This window comes from Cydia amplana, chromosome 1 (assembly GCF_948474715.1).
Source record: "Cydia amplana chromosome 1, ilCydAmpl1.1, whole genome shotgun sequence".
Classification (NCBI taxonomy): Eukaryota; Metazoa; Arthropoda; class Insecta; order Lepidoptera; family Tortricidae; genus Cydia; species Cydia amplana.
Window position 1 is genome coordinate 28,108,248 of NC_086069.1, and position 22,801 is coordinate 28,131,048.

At 35.1% G+C, this 22,801-nt stretch overlaps 1 protein-coding gene across 1 annotated transcript in view; it reads right to left on the minus strand.

Moving 5' to 3' along the window:
• LOC134651832 (ATP-binding cassette sub-family G member 1) overlaps positions 1-22,723 on the minus strand; it is a 79,703-nt gene extending 56,980 nt beyond the window's left edge. The window contains exon 1 of the mRNA XM_063506986.1: positions 22,526-22,723. Coding sequence (XP_063363056.1) covers positions 22,526-22,676 — 151 coding nt within the window. The 5' untranslated portion in view covers positions 22,677-22,723. The remainder of the gene's footprint in view (positions 1-22,525) is intronic.
• Between the last annotated feature and the right edge of the window lie 78 nt (positions 22,724-22,801).

Below are 22,801 nucleotides of genomic sequence, written 5' to 3' on the forward strand. Positions count from 1 at the left end.
TAAATCGTACAAAAACAAGCTTTAAAAGAAATACGAAAAAATATTTCAGAACTTTTTTAGGTACATATTTTTATTTTTTATACTTAGGTCAGAATATACATAAACATTCGGACCCATGCGAAAAAAAATGTTTCGACATTTACTTTCCATTTATTTATTTTATTTAAGCCTTTTATTTCTTTAATAATACATTATAATATATACAATACAATTAAATTTAAATTATACATTTTACAATTATGCAATTATTATTGATATAGAATTTGATGATTATTATTTATTTTTTAACTTTTTAACTTTTATTATTATTAAAGACCTCTCGACGAGTATAGGCCTCCTCCATTTCTCTCCACTTTTTCCTATCTTGGGCTATTTTTGTCCAGTCGTCGTTTGTAAACTTTGTAAGTTCGTCCGCCCATCTTTCTAAAGGGTGGCCTCTTTTTCTTTTACCGGGGGGGCCAGCCCATGTTGAGATTCTTTTAGTCCACCTTTCTTTGTCGTGGCGTGCAACATGTCCGGCCCATCTCCATTTAAGCTTTTTGCAGTGGGTTAGAGCGTCAATGACTTTTGTCTTCCTCCTTATCTCGGTATTTCGTTGCCTGTCCCTGAGTTTCAGATTAAGAATGCTTCGTTCCATGGCTCTCTGGCATGTTTCAATTTTTCTTTTTGTGTGGGTGTTGTAGATCCAAGTTTGGCTTCCATACGAGAGACAAGGTAAAAGGCATGAGTCTAAGACTTTCTTTTTTAGCTTAACGGGCAGATTAGATTTTAAAACTTCTTTGTGGCCCCAGAATGTATTCCACGTCATGCTCACCCGTCTGTTTAGTTCTTCAAGGTGTCTGTCTTTTGAGTCTTACTTTCCATAATGTCACGTTTTTATTTGATAGTGCGTGACGCACTGCACCGGAACAAACAAAAAAAAACCTTTTTTTATCGATTCCGCTACTAATTCTGTTTAAGAAGTGTGTTCATGTGTCCTTCAATGAAAGCTAACTAGTTTTAATACAAAATGTTTTGTACAAAAAATGTGGAAATCACACGAAAAGTAAATCCATACAGACAATTAATTTTCGCATTCGGCGCCGATCGGTATCCTAAATTATTATTCTAATTAAAATAAGTACACTCAAATGAGTAGAATTGGCTGCATAAGTTACTTTTTTTCTACGAATATAATTAATTACAAACATTATCGGTTAATGAGATTGAATAACCTCCGTGACCGTTAATATACGAGACTAATTAAGTAAGCACTTAATATCATGGCGAAATGAACAGGTATCTCAATTTTTTCTAGAATATGATAAAATGTTTAAGGAATCTACAGTATGAGAAGGCTCGCAAGAAGATGAACCGTTGAGGTACCAATACAGTCCACAATATCGTTTCTATGGCACTAAGACTATTACGAGTACGCTGTGATAATTAATCAACGAAGTCTTTTTTGTTTTTAATCAATCTTATCGCGAGGTCTACAGCTCACAGAGCCACTAATTTATCAAAATATGTTTAATTAACTTCTAGTAGATTCTTTGATAAGGGTCAATTTCACCAAACGAGGATTTTTGTCTAATTCCCATGGAATTTTGAAATACCAACATTACACAAAAAAAAATATGCTGATAATTTGGTAAAAAATATAATAAATATTAATTTTCTTATGGGGTAAAAATATTCATAAAACTATAAAAGTTATTTCAATTTAAAATTTTGGTCAGGGCACGGGAATTAGTGTGTCCATGGGAATTAGATTTTACTAGCACGGAAATTAGAACATGGCACAGGAATTGTTTTCTTAACTTATTTTGGTAGTTAGAACTCTTATTTATGTATATTTTAATCTACAATAATATACTTCAACCATTACTGAAGCGGCATCGAACATATTTACCTTCTTTAATTTTAGTTTCGGACAACAAATCTACGAAAGTATGATACACTAAAAACTACGTATTTGACTAATCGTTTCCTTGATTTTAATGGCAACTAATCTCTCTTTCTTAGTAAAATATACATATTTCAAAACAATACTTTGAGTAGTTGCGTAAACATGTCCGCCTTACATACAAAACTATTCATTAAAAAGTGTCATTATGTATCTGCATGTAGATAAGTACAGGGTGTATGATCTGGTATATGGCCGTATAGGAAATGATACTAAGAAATAAATAGGGGCACAGAGAGAAGTTATTGTGTAAGTTAATCTGAAGAAATCGAATATGATGCCTTCATAAATTCATAACACAAAAAATTGTTTGACCACATATGAGGTAAGGTGGGGTAAGACTATCACCGGGGTAAGACTATCATAGACAGACAGACATGACGAATCCATAAGGGTTCCGTTTTTTGCAATTTGGCTACGGAACCCTAATAAGGTACCTAATAGTATTACGGTTTTAATACCCCCTGGCACTGACTAAAATAACCGACTTGGCTTTTTACATGCATTGTTTTTGATAGGATCCCATCTCTTTTTGTAGGCTGTCCTTCTTTTCAGGTAATCATACCCATACCATACTGATACTATGTATACACATATCATAACTATACACATCTTTATTCATACTCACATCGTACATCGTAGTGTACCTTTACTTTCCCTACTAATTGTAAGAACTAAAAGGTAAATTTGTTATCGCATATATTTCTATAGGATTACAAACTTTTTTATGCAGTTATTAGATCTTTAGAACGTGACTAATATTGCAGTATTATTAGATTTTTATTGGCTTAAAAAGCTAAAACCTAATTACGTTTCAAATTTGGAACTTGTGGGTATGCTAGAAGTACCTTAGAATAATGATGATCGTGACTATCGTGAGTGATTGTGTCAGTGACAAAACTAAGGGATTTTAAAGTGCATTAATTCTTAGACTACATGTTCAAATTAAATGTTATTTTGATAGAATGTTATTGAGATTTGATGGTACGGCCGTGCCACCTTGTTTTGCTCGACTTGGCGGCGGCACTGCCGTGCCCCCAGATCCTTTGTCCTTCCCCGGGCCTCAAACTATCTCCATGCCAAATATCATCAACATGATATTGGTTCAGCGGTAGCGGTTTAAGCGTGACGAGATAACAGACAGACAGACAGAGATACTTTCGAATTTATAATATAGTAAGAATAGGATATATTTAATTTTTCTTGTATTAGAAAAGCTAATTTATAACAACTAATCTATTAAACGAGCAATTCTTGTATATATTTCGGGGATCTCGGAATTGGCTCTAACGATTTCGATGAAATTTGATCATATATGAGGGTTTTCTGGGATGAAAAATCGATCTAGCTAGGTGTTATCTCTGGAAAAACGCGCATTTTTGAGTTTTTAGGTAGGTATATGTTATCCAAGCAAAGCTCGGTCTCCCAGATATTTAAACTTTATACGGCATACGCTGTCAGCTGTCAAATTTACAAAAAAAAACATTGCAAATTTGATTCATTTTGTTTCATGTAACCTTAGGTACAGGTATATGCAATAATTCCAGAAATAGTTTTATGTTTATATAATATTTTAATGTTATGTATAATATGATCAATGAATAAGGTAAGGTGGGGCAAGACTAACAGTACACGGATTCCATACAAGTGATAGTCTTACCCCGGTGTCGTCTTTCCCCACCTTACCTTACGTACCTATTAAAATTGCCCGGGTTATTCGGGTCCACCCTGTATGTACAATAATACTTATACTGATAGTTCTTATACTAAAAAACCGTTCACAGATTTTTGTGCATTCTTTAAGATTTCCTTAAATGTAAAATAGAAAGATATACGTCATATTATTATTACATATAATACATATTCAATGCCAATATATATATATGTAATAATAATATGACGTAAACATTGCCAATTAACTTACAGTGCCCCCAATAAAAGATTTGTTGACAATATATGTAATACTTTCTAATTCCCGTGCCACTTAATCAGCTGTTTTAGGTAAATTTGCTATGGGAATTAGGGCACGGAAATTAGAATTCGTAATAAAAAAATTCGCCAAAAATTTAAATCGTGTTTGACCAAACTGTTATGTTATCGCTTACATAAAGATACATAAAGGGCTCCTAAATATGACAATTGTTATTGAAAAGCTATGTGGAAAATAACATTTATAAGGGGCATCGAAATTAGAAAAAAATTGTCGCCCACCCGGATTCCGAAATACTTATGCGATTTGCTCGAACACGTCGCGGCTTGACTTACATCCGCTTGCTTTGAGAGACAGCCGAATACTGCCAGTACAGGTGAGGCGGGACACGAGGCGGTTCAAATACAAACGTCGGCTGTCAGAGCCCTTTGAGTTTTGCCGACGAAATTGTACTCGCGCGCTCGGACAAAATTTAAACATCGATCACGAGTTATTTACCACAATGAAGTTAATAGTGTATGTGCTCAGTGATAGTAAATATCATCTAGTTTAAGTATTTGACACTAAATTAGTGATACTAATGTAGAATTTTTCGTAGGATTTTTCAATATGCTCAAAAGTAGATTCCGGACAGGGCACGGGAGTAGTAATTTGAACCTTTAGGTATTTTTAAGTGTACTTTAAAAACCAACTAATCAGTGAATTCATATGGAACTCGGTGTGAAAGTGTGACTTCTTTATGTAAAAAAAAATTGGTAAGTATTATCTGATGCTAACCCGCGATTTTCATCACGGACAGAAAAAAAATCGTGTTAAGAAATTGACCCATTAAGTTCCGTGTGATTAGACAATCACATTTGATTCATTTATTCACATTGTACGACTACAATGTGAGTAAATGACTCAAATGTTCGCTGAAACCCGTTGGACGACAATCACAGGGCAGCGCACTCTGACGTCACACGACGTGCGAATCACGTTTTTGTCCAGTGGTCAATGGTAAACAATAAACATACTTAATTAAAAATAATTACGCACATCTATTTCTTAGGGCCGGACATGTGGCGCGACTTAAAGACCGCAGGTGGACGAAAATCGTCACTCTATGAAAAGGCCCTCCAGGCAAGCGACGCAGTGGAAGACCACACTCACGCTGGGACGAGGACATCATAAAAATAGCTGGACCAAACTGGCATCAAACAGCACTAGACCGATCTAAATGGCAAACTTTGGAAGAGGCCTTCACCTGAGAGGGGTTCCTGTTTTGAACAAATTATTTAGGTAATAAATATAACTAACAATTCTAAAATACTAGACTTAAGCATAAAACAAAAATTGATTTACCTACTAACCATCATAATAAGAAATCATATCTGTAATAATTTAGCGGGAAATAAAAGGCTTTTTATTTTTATTTTATTATTATTTATTATTTCTTATGGAAATCTACAAATATTATGTAATTATATATTATGCTTAGGTCGGATTGGGATTTAGCTAGCTAAATCGGTTTTTTAACTGAAATAAATGTCTACTCAGAAAAAGTGACCCTGAAAAAAAGAAAAAAATTAGTGAAAAAGTGAGCCTGTGGCACTGGAGGCCTATGTCACTTTTCTAAGTATATGACATTTATTTCAGTTTATAATTTATACAGTAGTGTTTCTACTTGAAATAATTTCATTTGTTCTAATACGTAAATCGGTTACTTGTTGGCCACGGAGAAGCGTATTTGAGATATTCGAGGTGTCAAAAAATTTGGCAAATGTATAAACAGTTTTTTGTAAAGCAAATGGTACCTATTAATTAGATATGTACACACGAGGCTGCTGTTTAAACTCATCGGAGGAGGCTGCCATAAGTCCATAACGGTCCGATGCGTTCCAAAGATCGGCAATCCAAAGATGTGGGTTCGAATATTATCCCACGTTAGCCAGAGTTGATCATCGTTATGTTTTTCATTGTATAATACAATTTATATATATATTGTAATGTAATGTCACACAATAAAAAAACCGGCCGAGTGCAAGTCGGACTCGCGTTCCCATAAAGTCCGACTCACGCTTGAATGCACATTCCGTTTTTTTTCCTTTTGAGGCACGGAACCCTAAAAAGGAAAAAAAATATTAACGCCGCGCCGTCTGTCGCCAACTCGATTTAGATAACTAGTTTTTAGGGTTCCGTACCCAAAGGGTAAAAACGGGACCCTATTATATACTAAGACTCCGCTGTCCGTCCGTCCGTCCGTCCGTCCGTCTGTCACCGGGCTGTATCTCACGAACCGTGATAGCTAGACAGTTGTAATTTTCACAGATGATGTATTTCTGTTGCCGCTATAACAACAAATACTAAAAACAGAATAAAATAAAGATTTAAGTGGGGCTCCCATACAACAAACGTGATTTTTGACCGAAGTTAAGCAACGTCGGGCGGGGTCAGTACTTGGATGGGTGACCGTTTTTTTGCTTGTTTTGCTCTATTTTTTGTTGATGGTGCGGAACCCTCCGTGCGCGAGTCCGACTCGCACTTGGCCGGTTTTTCTACGAAACATTCCACGGTTCCTTTCCGTTACCTATTCGTCGATTTGGTCGTTCCAAGTTCCAATGATCAATTAGTAATTGGTATCAAGGATGCCAATGCCGTCTAGTGGGCACTCGGTTACTGGGTCTGGCGGCCGATAACACCCAAGAAAACAATCCTATTCGCAAACATTTGGTGAGGTCGATATGACCCCTAGGTTAAACACGTTTTAGATTTCTCAACTAAACAGACTTTTTAAGGTTTTTTGGCTTATTATAATTTGACCATCTTTGTACCTACCATATTATAAGAAATAAACATTTGTATTTTGCATAGTAGGGAGAGGCTGAACTTGTTTCTAACGTGCGTACATATTTATGCGTGACGCAACGGAAACTTAATTTTCCATTTATAAGAAAATGTATACAAGTGCGGAAAGTTCCAAATGAGTGTCGAGTTTGTAAAACATGAATAAGATCTGTTTGCAATTTTATAAATAAAAAATATTATCTTGACGTCAATTAATTGTGTATTTTTAGGATTTAACTTCTATATATAATCTCAATATTACTTGCCTAGCTTGCCTTTTTTGTCCTGACGCTCGAAATTTAGTATCTTTGACTAAATACTTCATAAAACCAAGATTGAACTTCACTTTAGGTAAGTTCGTTTAATCTAAATTATAATTCTCAATCAATTTATATTTTAAACATCCGAATACGCCGTCAAGATAATGGTCGCGCCGCCACCTAATTAGGCTACTTAGCGTGCGAACGGATAACACGAATTGGGTAACAAGTATGACAATTAGACGGCGCCACTTAGTTTCTAAATCAACTGATCGTTGGTGAACTTTATTTCGTTACCGGCTGCCAGTGTTGGCCGAAACGTTAATGCAATTGAAAATGTTGGCCATAGCCATTATAAATTGAACCGTAAACTGTAATCGTCCGTTACGGTTTAAGGTTCAATTTATAATAGTTAATGGCCAACATTTTCAATTGCATTAACGTTTCGGCCAACACTGCCGGCTGCGCCATGTTCATTGATCTTCAATAAATCGAAAGTAGAAAGTCTTTGGGTATTTATTAACAACGTCTTCTTAAAGATATTCACAATATTATTCATATTAGATTATAGCGAGCTGTGTACCATGTCAAGGATATATCGCGAGAGGGGGTGCTGTCCCAGTGACACTTGGTAAGATTTGACAGCACGTTGTATTTACAAAGGATGTTATGACAGGTGCGTTTATAGAGTATGCTACAGTATTAAGGGTCACGAATGGTGAATTAACTGTGGTTAGGGTGGTATTCGACGCCAGACCAGTCGAAGGAAGATGGGCAAAGTATCTTCCATATGATAAGGGCGCTTTTAGAGTCCATCTAAACAGATGGTTCAGGCGGAGTATGTCACTTTCTTAGGACGTCACATTCTGAGTTCGTCACTTTCTGACTTTGTCACTTTCTGAGATCGTCACATTCTGAGTTCGTCACTTTCTGATTTTGTCACTTTCTGAGATCGTCACATTCTGAGTACGACACTTTCTGAGGACGTCACTTTCTGAGTACGTCACATTCTGAGAACGCCACTTTCTGAGGACGTCACTTTCTGAGTTCGTCACTTTCTGAGTTCGTCACTTTTTTAGCATAGGTACGATTTAACAGTATAATATACCTGCACGAAAGATGTATACTGCCAGTAACCAGATTAGCTGTTCGACATACGGTCGCTTTTATATCCTACATACCAATACCAATCTCTGTTTGCCTTACATCTGACTGGTAGAGAATTCCATTTGGCAAAACGTCCTATGTTTCGTGCAATAAAGTGAAAATAGAGAATTAAATAATAATAATAAAACAATCTAATTATGTTTCAATCAGAGTATTTAATTCAGAATAAGTACTTAGAAACTACAAGCACCAAAACATTTAGCCACAGATTGGAGTTAGGCCGGCAACAGCTTCGATTCAATACACATAAATGTATCGCACAGTAGGAACCATGATTTTATCATTCTCCGCTGTGATTAGCTCGTGAAGGTATCACGGCAAGCTCGCTGACACCAGTAGAAGGTCATAATTCCAACATATTTACATTTTAACGGACTGCCGCTCCTTTCGTGACAACATATTCTTCAGCATACCGCGTCTTCTGTCATGTCTCCATAAACTCAAACGTCTTTTTTTCTGATGATAGTGTAAATTTTGGATACCTATCTGCGTATAAAATCAGCATTGTAGTTTTGTTTCAGACAATATTTTTTCTCGTGTCATCTGTGGAGAATAGGCGTCAATGGATTTTTTCTTCAAAGCGTTGCCGAATTTCAGAATATATGTTTAGCCATCAATCACTTCTGCGTATGGAGTGATCCATACTCTCATAGTTCTCATGTTCTTTATTTGTTTGTTTTCTTCCTATATAGGTTACACGATGAATTTTTAAATTATTATTACATTATACTTTTAGCCTGACAATAGAAATCTAGCATGTCGCCGATTTGACAACGCTGATTTTTTTCTATTTAAAATGCGAAACTACAAAAAGGTTATATATAGTTTGAGGACTGTCTCATTTCAAACATAGACAGAGATAATCATACTATCTTTGTCTTACTCTAGTACTAGCACCCAAAAGAAAAGGATGAGTATAGTTTGTATTGTTCTTATTTAATGACAAATTGGTTTAACCAACTATAATTTGATAATATGGTGCGCTAGCTTCGACCCGTGACTTCATCTGCGTGGAAATATGATGATAATAATTATAGCTGGTCAACCAAATCTTGTCAGTAAAAAAAGGCGCGAAATTCAAATTTTCTATGGGATGATATCCCTTCGCGCCTACATTTTTCAAATTTGCCGCCTTTTTCTACTGTCAAGATCTGGTTGACCAAGTATATGTCCTTCCCCGGGCCTCAAATCTTGGGGAACGAAAATTTGATTATTTTTGTGCTACGACGTACGGTTTAGGAGATACAGCATTATAAAGTTTGTTTTTGTTTTTTTTTCTTTTTTGTTTTTTTTTATATTAATTAGGGGTTTCTTACAGAGGAATGAACATTTTATTATTTTTGCACTACGACGCACGGTTTAGGAGACACAACCCATAAACCTTTTTCATTCTTTTTTATTTTTTTCTTGTTTTTCGTGTTTTTTAAACATCATTTAAGGGTTTCAAAGGGGAACGAAAATTTGATTATTTTTGTGCTACGACGTACGGTTTAGGAGATACAGCATTATAAAGTTTGTTTTTGTTTTTTTTTCTTTTTTGTTTTTTTTTATATTAATTAGGGGTTTCTTACAGAGGAATGAACATTTTATTATTTTTGCACTACGACGCACGGTTTAGGAGACACAACCCATAAACCTTTTTCATTCTTTTTTATTTTTTTCTTGTTTTTCGTGTTTTTTAAACATCATTTAAGGGTTTCAAAGGGGAACGAAAATTTGATTATTTTTGCGCTACGACGCACGGTTTAGGAGATACAGCATTATAAAGTTTTTATTTTGTTTATTTTTTATTTTATTTTTGTTTTATTTTCAAATATTAATTAGGGGTTTCTTACAGAGGAATGAACATTTTAATATTTTTGCGCTCGGTTTAGAAGATACAACCCTATAAACATTTTTCTTTCTTTTTTTTCGTGTTTTTTAAATATTATAAGGGGTTTCAAAGGGGAACGAAAATTTGATTGTTTTTGCGCTACGACGCGAAGGACCTAATTATTGTTTATAAATCATCATCATCATCATTATATTTCCACGCAGATGAAGTCGCGGGTCGAAGCTAGCGCAAGGTGAACCAGGATCTATTGAGGGTGCGCCATGTTGCGAAATTTCACTGGAAATAATTTTTTCATACTACACTGAATTGTCACCCTATACATGAGAATAACAGCGCCCTCTTGACAATTATCAATATTATCATATATTACTGGCCAGGCTATACAGTCCGTTAACTCTAATGACCTTCGGATTTTAGAAAGATACTTACATCGGGTATCGGCGGTAACACGCGAAGGTGATACTGCTATTCTGCTTTCTTACTCACTCACAAATAGTAGTTTATGCAACAGTGATATAATAAGGGTTCTTAAAATTCAAGGGTCGAAGTTACAAAACGAGACGTAGTCGAGTTTTGTAAAAAAAGACCCGAGAATTTTAAGAACCAATTATGAGCTGTTGCATACATTACTTTTTCTATGACAGCTGCAGCAAAAAAAAAAAAAAAAAAAAAAAAGAGTTATTATTAAAAAAAAAAGTGTTATTATTAAAAAAAAGAGTTATTATTTAAAAAAAATTGAGTTATTATTTAAAAAAAAAAGAGTTATTATTGTAAATGAAAACATACCTCTTTCAATCAAGATGATCGGAACTTGTATCTTTAAAAAAAATAAAGCAGTTGTATTATACTCATAAGATGACTGCTAGCAGTCATCTTATGAGCCTATAGACAAATCATTCAAATGACATTGCTTTAGATATCACTGTCAGTCATTTAATTGACACATTTAAGTGCTGGAGTAGAAAAAAGTTTTAAACTTACCGCAAAAAGTTAGGGATACCTATTGTCTCAATGTAAAATAAGCCCTAATTTAATGACGTTATGCTTAATATTTGGTTGATGACTATATTGCTATTTGACTTTTTGTCATATTCTATATAAAATAGAATCAGAATTTGAAAGCAGAACGTCACACCGTCATTTACTACTTCTGGCTGAAATTATATAGAGTGGTAATAACAGTCACATTTTTTTTTGTAGGTAAGTAAGTATATTTTATAGTTTGTGTTTTTTATTTTATCTTTAGTTTTAATTCAAATTTACTTTAAAATAAAAGAATAAATTAAAACAATAATTTTAAATTTAATTTGTAAATATACAGTAAGTACTTAAAAGTCACATATTTTAATGAATTTAAATATTTACTTACCTACTAGTTATGGTGGTATTAACTACTCTATACAAGGTGGTACAAACCTCGATGTCCAAAAATTTTTTTTAGATTCTTCACTACGTGGGCTATCAGATTACTAATTTGGGAACTTTCCACCTCGGTTCCTTTGACCGGCGACTCTGTCAAATTATGATGTTAGTGTTAAGGTCCCTTTTTAGAGTTTTTCGTAAATAACTCTTGAACGGTGGCCCGTAGCAAAAAATGTTCTACTACATAAGTAATCCATATAAAATTTCCTACAAAAATTCAGTACACTTTTTCGCTAGGATCAATGTTTTAAAATATATTAAAGTGGGAAAGTCACGTATAATTTATGCTAAGGTTGTTATTTTTTAGTTTTTCGTAAATAACTCGTAAACGGTAGCCCACAGCAAAAAAATATCTTTTACGTAAATAATCTATTTGAGATTTCTTATAAAATAAATGCTACTTTTTTCGCTAGGATCAACATTAAAAAATATATTTTCTATTTTCTATTACGCGATTACGTCCGATTTTACCCGAAAAACGAATTTCATTCTGAGAGTTAACGGACTGTAAGTATAGTTGGTCAAACCAATTTGTCATTAAATAAGAACAATACAAACTGTACTCATCCTTTTCTTTTGGGTGCTAGTACTAGAGTAAGACAAAGATAGTATGATTATCTCTGTCTATGTTTGAAATGAGAGAGTCCTTTGAAAAACTACTTATATATAACTTTTTTGTAGTTTCGCATTTTAAATAGAAAAAAAATCAGCGATGTCAAATCGGCGACATGCTAGATTTTTATTGTCAGGCTAAAAGTATAATGTAATAATAATTTAAAAATTCATCGTGTAACCTATACATATAGGAAGAAAACAAACAAATAAAGAACATGAGAACTATGAGAGTATGGATCACTCCATACGCAGAAGTGATTGATGGCTGAGGCTGAACATATATTCTGAAATTCGGCAACGCTTTGAAGAAAAAATCCATTGACGCCTATTCTCCACAGATGACACGAGAAGAAATATTGTCTGAAACAAAACTGCAATGCTGATTTTATACGCAGATAGGTATCCAAAATTTACACTACCATCAGAAAAAAAGACGTTTGAGTTTATGGAGACTGGAGACATGACAGAAGATGCTGAAGAATATGTTGTCATGAAAGGAGCGGCAGTCCGTTTAAATGTAAATATGTTGGAATGACCTTCTACTGGTGTCAGCGAGCTTGCCGTGATGCCTTCACGAGCTAATCACAGCGGCGAATGACAAAATCATGGTTCCTACTGTGCGAAACATTTATGTGTATTGATTGAATCGAAGCTGTTGCCGGCCTAACTCCAATCTGTGGCTAAATGTTTTGGTGCTTGTAGTTTCTAAGTACTTATTCTGAATTAAATACTCTGATTGAAACATAATTAGATTGTTTTATTATTATTATTTATTTCTCTATTTTCACTTTATTGCACGAAACATAGGACGTTTTGCCAAATGGAATTCTCTACCAGTCAGGTGTAAGGCAAACAGAGATTGGTATTGGTATGTAGGATATAAAAGCGACCGTATGTCGAACAGCTAATCTGGTTGCTGGCAGTATACATCTTTCGTGCAGGTATATTATACTGTTAAATCGTACCTATGCTAAAAAAGTGACGAACTCAGAAAGTGACGAACTCAGAAAGTGACGTCCTCAGAAAGTGGCGTTCTCAGAATGTGACGTACTCAGAAAGTGACGTCCTCAGAAAGTGTCGTACTCAGAATGTGACGATCTCAGAAAGTGACAAAGTCAGAAAGTGACGAACTCAGAATGTGACGATCTCAGAAAGTGACAAAGTCAGAAAGTGACGAACTCAGAATGTGACGTCCTAAGAAAGTGACATACTCCGCCTGAACCATTTAAACGACCAAAGTGAGAGAGTGAAATTGGACATTGATAGTGTGGCAAACTTTGTAATTGGAAATGTCATACCTACAGAGGTAGCTAGGATAAAGTAGCACTTTCAAATCGTCATTTACTTACAAATATTATCTTAATCTAATTACCAGCGTAATTGTTATTTTTCTTAAAAAAATATTGATTTTTTATACAGATGTCTAACTTAATCTTAATACTTTTTTTATGTTTATATTTTAGATATACATGTATAGATAAAGCACCCATTATTAAGCTGAATAAATAAATGATCCGCCCATTTACCTAAACTAATATATACTTCACTTCTAAGCAATCGGAAGTCATATCGTGCCACCTAGCTATCTAAATAAATAATATACTTAAGCTTATTTATTGTACTGCCTCTAGGTACGACATCACGTTATGGGTATAAGTTGCGTATTATGCACATAATTATTATTCAAATTAAATTATTCGCGAATAAAGTTTCCGAACAAAATTATTCGTCTACGCTTTCGAGTTTATTCGTCATATTATTTATTTAAAGTGTGCAGCTAATCAAAATTAGGAAATTAAGAATTAGTCTTGAAACGCGTTTATCTATTATTTTATTTATTTTAGGCATCACTCGGCAATCCCACGTGGCTATTTTTAAACTCCAGCTACCACTCAATATCGAACAATGTCATACTCTACGAGCACACTTAACATGTGCAAAATCATCATAAATTTGATGAAAGCCAATATTATAAAGAAGAAGTAGGTATTTATTTGATAATGCCGTTTTTTTCTGTATTGATCGAAGGTTAGCTACATTACCCCGTTGATATAAAAACAGTGGAAGTTTTACTTTAAACAGCCAACCGTGTTGACTTGACAGCAAGCAAATATGTCCACATTGCCAACATACTGGTTTCCACCTGACTTTACTTCACCATTTCACATGTGTTGCAGAACCGTGCCAATGCCGCCTGGGACAGTTTCTTAAGAAAAAAACGTATTTCTTAATCGAAAGCATGAATAAATTAGTACTTAAGTAAACTGAGGCTTAAAACGGGTTTAACGCGGCGACAATAAAGACAAATAGAGTAAATAACCTAAGTTTTTTTTTTTTTTTTGGAGATCCAACAGCTATGACATTAGCATAGAAATTTTGGTAGATACAGGAAGCCAATTATAGGAACTCACAGGTAGTGACATAATATTAAACTAACAGATACTACTTATTACTAAGGTTACGCACTATCGCAACCACATATGTGAACAAAGCCAATACAAATTCTATCTAATAAGGATAATTTGGAAGTAACTAAGACACTAATTAACATAACATAATGAGGACTAAGGTAAAAATGTAAATAATATCCCACCAAAAACATTTTCATGTAAAATGTTGCCAAGACGAAACCATAAGGCTCGCGCTGACAAAAAAGTTATCAGATCTCTTGTAGAGCCAAGCTTCTAACTCTACAAGCCCTAACTTCACAAACTCTACACCTTAGTCAAAATATGTGGCTTGACCGTTTCGCTACTGTCACATGGACGTAAGGTGAAAAATGTATTCACTATTCATTATTTTTTATAATACAATAGTTCTTGGAATAACTTTTTGACAGTGCGAGCCTTATGGTTTCGTCTTGGCAACATTTTACATGAAAATGTTTTTGGTGGGATTTCACTTCTTTTTGTAAATTGCTTCCACCCCCTAATTTAAAGGGTTGCGCGTGTGATTTAAGGTACTATTAAAAATCCTGAAATACGTACCTCGGGGCATCTTTTATACAATCTGCTTTTTACTGATTCCCCATACAAACTTCAACCCTCTTTTTCCCCTAACGCCTTTTTCCACCCCCTTTTCACCCTTACGGGGTGATTTTGGGGTTGAAAACTATTCTATGCCATTCCCCATTACTAAAACTATCTACATACCAAATTTCAACTAAATCGGTTCAGCGGTTATTGATTTCCCATACAAAATTCCACCCCCCTTTTCCCCCCCTTAGGGGCAAAAATTTCAAGTTTTTGAATTATTTTGTTGTTTGTGTACTAATACTATCTTACATACCAAATTTCAGCTTCCTAGGACTTCAGGAAGTACCCTAGAGGTTTTGATGAGCAACAGTGAGTGAGTCAGTGACGAAATTGGGGTTTTTTAGATATGAATAAAATCTTAAGTATAAGAGCTATGCAACTGAATTTTTTTATGTTTAATAAGTCCACTATTGACATCATATCCCGAGAATTTTGTTTATCTGGTATAATCCAAAATTCCAAACCCAAGTTATGAGGGTTCAAAAAAACGACGAAGCGCTTCGAGAAAAGGTAGGTAGTGCCCTTGCGCTTCGCTTTGCTCGTCTTGGCGGGGGCACTACCGTGCCCCCAGACAAAAATTTAAAAAAAAGTGAATAACGAATAGGTTAAGATACGACTGAAAATGTCTGTGCTTATGTTCTGTCGTTGATTGTGACAAGTATTCGGAGGCGCTTTTTATTCTTGATAACAGATAGCAAAGTTGCATTTTATCCTCAGAGTGGCAAAGTAAATTGGCTGATAAACATTTGATATAAAGCGTTCATTTGGATACAATTTGTAATGGTTGTATATGATACGAGTAGGTATGTTATTATGTTTTATAGTTTGTATATCGAAACATATCCAATTTGTCAGTAAAAAAAACCGGCCAAGTGCGAGTCGGACTCGCGCACGGAGGGTTACGCACCATCAACAAAAAATAGAGCAAAACAAGCAAAAAAAACAAGCAAAAAAACGGTCACCCATCCAAGTACTGACCCCGCCCGACGTTGCTTAACTTCGGTCAAAAATCACGTTTGTTGTATGGGAATTTTATTCTGTTTTTAGTATTTGTTGTTATAGCGGCAACAAAAATACATCTGTGAAAATTTCAACTGTCTAGCTATGACGGTTCGTGAGATACAGCCTGGTGACAGACGGACGGACGGACGGACAGACGGACGGACGGACGGACAGCGGAGTCTTAGTAATAGGGTCCCGTTTTTACCCTTTGGGTACGGAACCCTAAAAAGGCACAATACTTATTCAAATTTTCTATGGCAATTGGCAAGTCACTCTTCGCGACTATTTTTTTTTTATTTCCGCCTTTTTCTACTGATAAGTTGCTGTGCCAGAGTATGTTAGCTAAATAGTATTATCTTCGCGTTGGTGTGGAGAATTATTTTGTATTTAATCTGTTCTTTGTTCACGCTTTTATTTAACTTAGGTACACTTTTAGCAAGTTTTCTTTGTTTGGATGAAACTGGACTTTAGTATTCGTGCGTGGCTGGTGAATGTGCTAAAGGTATTGTAAAGGTCGGCTACCTTTTTACGATATCCTTTGTTTGACAATACAAAATGGCGTCAAAGCCAAGTTACAGCTACCGCAGCAAATACAAAATGATTTATGCGAGAACCAACTTTTTAGTGTCCCTCGTTGCCTGACTACAGTCACTTGTCCAAGGAAAAAACAACGATTAAAATCCTGATTTTAAGGTATTTAAATTTACCAAAGATGCATTTTACTCGAGATTTTACTGGTATAAGCCATTTCCATAATGGGCCATTTACTGAGCATGAAAATTGTTAGTATGTAGAATTCTTCCATTAATTTTTTTATTACTTTGGGTGGTGGACTACATCCGGAAAATTGCGGGTTACTTCTGGATTCTGGATGAGATTAGCTCAGGATCGGGACAAGTGGCGTACTAGAAGAGAGGCCTATGCTCAGCAGTGGGCGATAAAGGGCTGATATGATGAATGATGAAGATGATGATACATTTCTAGTTAAAAAACTGTGTCACTATTGTCCCTTGGAGGATAATAACAACACAAAAAGATTATTCACCCATATAAGACGTTTATTATTAGTATCTACTTGCATTAAGAGGAAAGGAGGAACATTTTCCTCTCTGGATATTAATATTATAGAATTGTGTAAAAATATTTTCTATAATATTAATATCCAGAGAGGACATTGGTGACTACGTTTGTTATGAAGAAGCGGTCGTCCACTACGCACTTAAGTCGATAAAAAAATTAAGCGGGATGTCGGTGATTATATGGCAAACGATGTGATAGCAAATGAAATAAACAATTAAATATGTACTTATGTGCTTAGAAATCCGTCTTATCGTGGTGACGCAATCCACTATAGGTAGCTGATAGAATTTTAATTAATCAATCGATTTAAAATGGAAAGTAAAACGACATATTTAGAGTTAAAGTATTTCGCTGTTAAATAAAACTGTTTAAACGGATTATATCCCAACGTTTCGTGTAAAGACTGTAAAGGGTTCGAAACATCGGCATTCGTGATGTATTTTTAATTCATCATACGCATTATAATCCGTTACACACCTAGTTTAATTTCATGAGTAAGTAATTATCGCAGACAATATATTTCACTTTCAATATTATATGTGACCTGCTCTACTTTTGACAGTAGGTACTTGCGTGTTACTTTGCGTCATGTTTCAATTTAAACACCGCTTAGTCTAGCTTCAGTTTTAGGTTTAATAGCTGACTAGCTTCTGCCCGCGACGGTCTGCGTATAACGATGATGATGATTAATAAAAACTACCTACCCTGTGGCATTCCCCGGGCCTCAAACTACCCCTATACAAAATTTCATCTAAATCTGTTTAGCTATTTAAGTGTGAAGAGATACCTAACACACAGACAGACAGACTTTCGCATTTATAATATTATAGTTTGGATATATATATAAGGAGTGATTTACCCACTCATTGTCAAAATATTATTTAATACATCGTAAAAGAACCATATTTCAAAAATCAAATGAAAGATTATATTTACTTTGGCCTTATCATTTAAATATAGATTCTTGATTAGGTCTTCAAACATGTGTTTTTAGATACATTTCGATTTCGCTTTCGGCAGTTTTACCACATCCATTTCAATACAATTGTTTGTCAATCGCAATAGGTATAAACGAATTACTGTCAAAACAGTTATTTTGTGATACATGTGTGAATTTCAGACGTAGGTAGGTAATTGGTGTTTTACAACTTGCTAAAATGCAATTTGCCCAGTCGTCAATTTTATTATGTGTTAATATTCTGTTTAGGGGTCATCGCCCCTATAAACCACAGGGAAGGACAAGCCGAGTGCGAACCGGTACCGAATGTACCGATAGGTATAGAAGACAAGTGCAAAATGCCAATGCACAAGTAAACAGTCACCGTTTTTTTTATACTTTAAGGTACAGTAGGTTCCGAACACGGTGTTTTTAAATAGCCGTTGCGCTTTTTTGGAACACAATATGGCTGTCATAAATTTAATTAGCAAATTTGAGGCCTTATCCTCCAGGGACTGTATCAATTCAATGAACCTAGTATAACTAGATCAGGCATGAGGGGTAGGGGGAAATTACCAAACGGGATAGTCTTTATGCTGTAACTTTCAGTAGGAGTAGCAGCGAAAGCGCTATTATTGTTTGTCCTTGTCAGTCTTTAATTTTTAGGATTCCGTATCTCAAAAGGAAAAAACGGAACCCTTATAGGATCACTCGTGCGTCTGTCTGTCTGTCCGACCATTCCCCCTAACCTAAGTAGGTAGGTATCATTCTTGAGTGCTTTGCACATCGCGTTAATTGTATGGCATCAACGCAAAGTACCTACGTAATAATTAAAGCGGAATCAACAATTAACATGTTTTTTACGAATTAGTAATTCAAATAGGGCATTGAGTTCAAGATGTTTTGGCCTACGGCAGCACTGACGTCAACACACTATCGCTGACACTGACCAATCGGTTACTGTCGACGTCGGAAAAATACGCAATTTTATTGATTAAATTCATCCAACGGTAAGTCAAAATATTTACTAAATTATTACATTCTGTCTTAATCATTCAGGTGATATCATTTTATAACTTTCCGAGTTCTGACAGTTAATATACAATCTCGCTGCAGGAATTGAACCACACCCACCACATGAAGTATTAAAACTGAATCGAACGAAAATAAACTAAGTGTATTTTCGTATCATCATCTGAGGCCTTACAGCCACGGGTGGGCCTTAGCCTGGTCAAGCAATTAAAAGTTTCTCCAGCCCGATCTATTTGTGGCCTTCCTTCTCCAACTTTTCACTCCTAATAAGGTCCTGATGTCCTGGTATACGCCGTCCAACCATCTGAGCTTGGGCTTGCCTTTACCTCTGCGGCCCTCCGGTCGTCGGCCTTCTAGAAGGCGTTTAGGTACTCTGGCCTCGTCCATTCGTATCACGTGCCCTGCCCATCGCAGGTATCCGTATTTTCGTAAAGACTGTTAAAAATTAAGCCTGAACTCCATATGTTTTCAGCACTTCATTCTTTAAAATGAAGTCAGTACCTACAGTCAAGTGTAAAAATATAGGTGCACTCATCATACTCAAAAATAAGTCCTATAACTGTCAGCGAATTAAGAACTGTACGCACCAGTATTTTTACACTTGACTATACCTACATGCTACGCTACGGTGGAACGCACGTCACGAACATACCTACAAACGTACATAAATATACTGCTAAATGCTAAAATTAGTCGGACAAAAATACTGCAAGCATCGTTTTATATGAACCAACGATCGTACAAACAAACGTTGCAAAGTAAATAACAGAGGGTCTACCGCGAAAAACGAATATAGTAATTTCGTTTTCTGCCTCTCTATCGCACGAATATGGAAGTAAGGAAATTTCGCGGTAGACCCTCAGCTTGGCATATATAAAGCGCGTTTTAAATTTTCACTCAGTTAAAATTAAGGTCAGGTCAGGCGGGGTAAATATAAGACACGGGTAACTTATTCTACTTCATTCCATTCCATTTAAAAAGACGACTTGAGTGTAAATTTCTTTATAAATGGAATAGAAATTAAATATGTATACATATAAATATAAGCTTTTGAGTGTTAAAAACTTAGTCTTATTTTTACCCGTGTCTTATTTTTACAGTATTTACTATTTACCGCACCTGACCCTTCCAATTCCAATTGTTAATTGTATAATTAAAATTATCGATTTTGATAAAATCAATATGTCCATATACATCCATTCTGGAACGTCACGTACTATCTGTTGACCTTGTTTGTGAGTGTGACACACCGGAAATATTTTTTTAACCCTGATAATTTTTTTAAGCAATGAAAACACGGTAGATATTCAATTTAATCACTGAATAAGTATGTGCAAAGTAATGCAATTTAGGTTTACAGCTTAGTGTCCTAAATAAAATAAATTTACTTTTTATGCAAAATGCTCTCGTAGAGTGAACAGAGTGTAATTGTAAAATATAGCGCAATAATCAACAAAATGCACAAATAGAACATTAAGTATATTTTATTAGGTAGGTACTTCATAATAAAACTTAATCTAGTGCAAAGACAGCATTATGTAGAATTGAAAAAAAATTGTTGCTTGTGTCGTTGTAGGTACTAAAAGCAAACAAATAACACAATAATTACTTCATAAATAAACGCAATTGATGTAAACAAATACCTATTCTCGTAAGATTTATATAAAGAATTGTTTCAAAGGCACGCGTTGTAAGGCTTCGTCACACAGGCGCGTTTTCCGGGCGGGGCGTGAGCGGGGCGCGCCACTTTTTTGATAAAATCAATATGTCCCGATACATCCGTTCCGTAACGTCACGTTAGTATACTCGTAATTATGTATCTGATAACAGTGATAACTTAGTTTGTGAGTGTGACACACCCGAAAAAAATGTAGTCATGCTCTCGTGGAGTAATTTACGTGGAGTGATTATGCGCCTACCACAACTTTAGCATTGACATATTCGCTAACGTCTGCCATCGTCTGCGTAACCATAGATAAAAAAATACATAGATTACTCACTCCATACATCAGTTTTAGTACCAAAAAGACTATTAGCATCTAGCATCGAGTAGCGGAACTATCAGTACTGCTACTTGACAATAGATGTAGCACCGACCGGAAAGTCTTATCTCAACAGCATAAGACTTTCCGGTAGCAGCAGTAGTGATAGCTCCGCTACTCGATGCTAGATGTAGATGTAGACACCGAAATTAATAGTCTAACTGATGTATGGAGTGAGCACTCTTGTCTTATTATATTTCTCTATGGCGTAACTTACTTTCTATACATCTCTGAAACGTTGAAAAAATGTATCCAATAGGTATAAGAAATATTAAATATGCGGTTGTACGGGACAGCCCATGGAATGCCCTCAATTCATCAAAAATATGTCTCCACAAAAGATAGACTAGGTATTCAGCTCCGTGATGTCATTCAGCATTCAGCCGGTGCATGATCTCATTTTGGCTAACCGCATGTTTTTGTTTTGACATAAGTACCGACCATTTTTATCTACTTGTAATAATGATTCATTTAATTTGGTAGACATAACAAAATAGAACAATATAGGTACATATTAGGTATTTGCAACAAATAAAATCGGTAGGTATATCATCATAAATGTTTAAGAAAACTATTTATTACGATTTGAGAAAACATGATGCAAGGTTAATTAATATGTATTACAGAAATAAATATGAAAGCAATTAACGCAGAGGAAATGACTTTTTTTGTATCCATGAAATTAATGAACAATATAATAATTAACAGGAAATATGCTGCCATTTAATTTGAAAAAAGGGTTCATCTTGTATATTTTCGGCACGGAACCCTAAAAACTATGACAGCAGCAATTCCGAGAACGAGACCACCCGTTTTTTTTCTAACACCTAATCTTTTTGGTTCAAACCCTATTCCTAGTGGAAGCAAGTGGAGGTTTAGATTTTTTTAAATTTCTATTTGCTGAATTAACCAAACTGTTTATTTATCTGTAACGTCATACAAAACAAATCATCGTTTGTGATAATAATTAACGGTTTCAAAAAACATGTTAAAACAAATTAATTCATTATGAACCTTTTTTGAAAAAAATGCTTTAGAATGCAAGTCTAGGAGGAACGCCCGCATACCAGCTACCTTCCTTCTTTTAATCTAGTATGAGTACTAGTTCGTTTTTTTTAGCATTAGAAATAAGGTAAACAATCTTGACGTGTATTTTTATTGAAAAACACGTTTTTAAAATAAATAATGGCAAATATCTAACAATTATGAATCTAATACGATCATTTATATTCTTCTGCTTTCATAAATAATAGTTACTGATTTTTAAAAGGCGTTTTTCAATTAAAAGACATGTCAAGATCGCTTACCTTCTTTCTAATGCTAAAAAAACGAACTATAGTATACTCCTTCTTGCCTCCTTCTTCCTGCCTATCCGTATGTAGTAAAAGTAGTACTTACTTTTCTTCCGGAACCCTTCAGTGACAGTAAGGGTGAGATCTGTGAACTGGATGTCCACAGACGAGGGCATTTCAGCCGGGGGCGCCCTCTCACGTTCGCCCCCAGTGATCATATTGCCCAACCCTTTCAGCATTGCCGGAACCACCGCCATTTTCAGTAACCACTTTGAGAATAAATGTATAGCATAGTCCAAGTCACTTGTGTGTTTAGATGTTTGGTCAGGTCAAAAACGAATGTTCACAAAGCTATAAAAATTATGTTAGATATTTATTACTA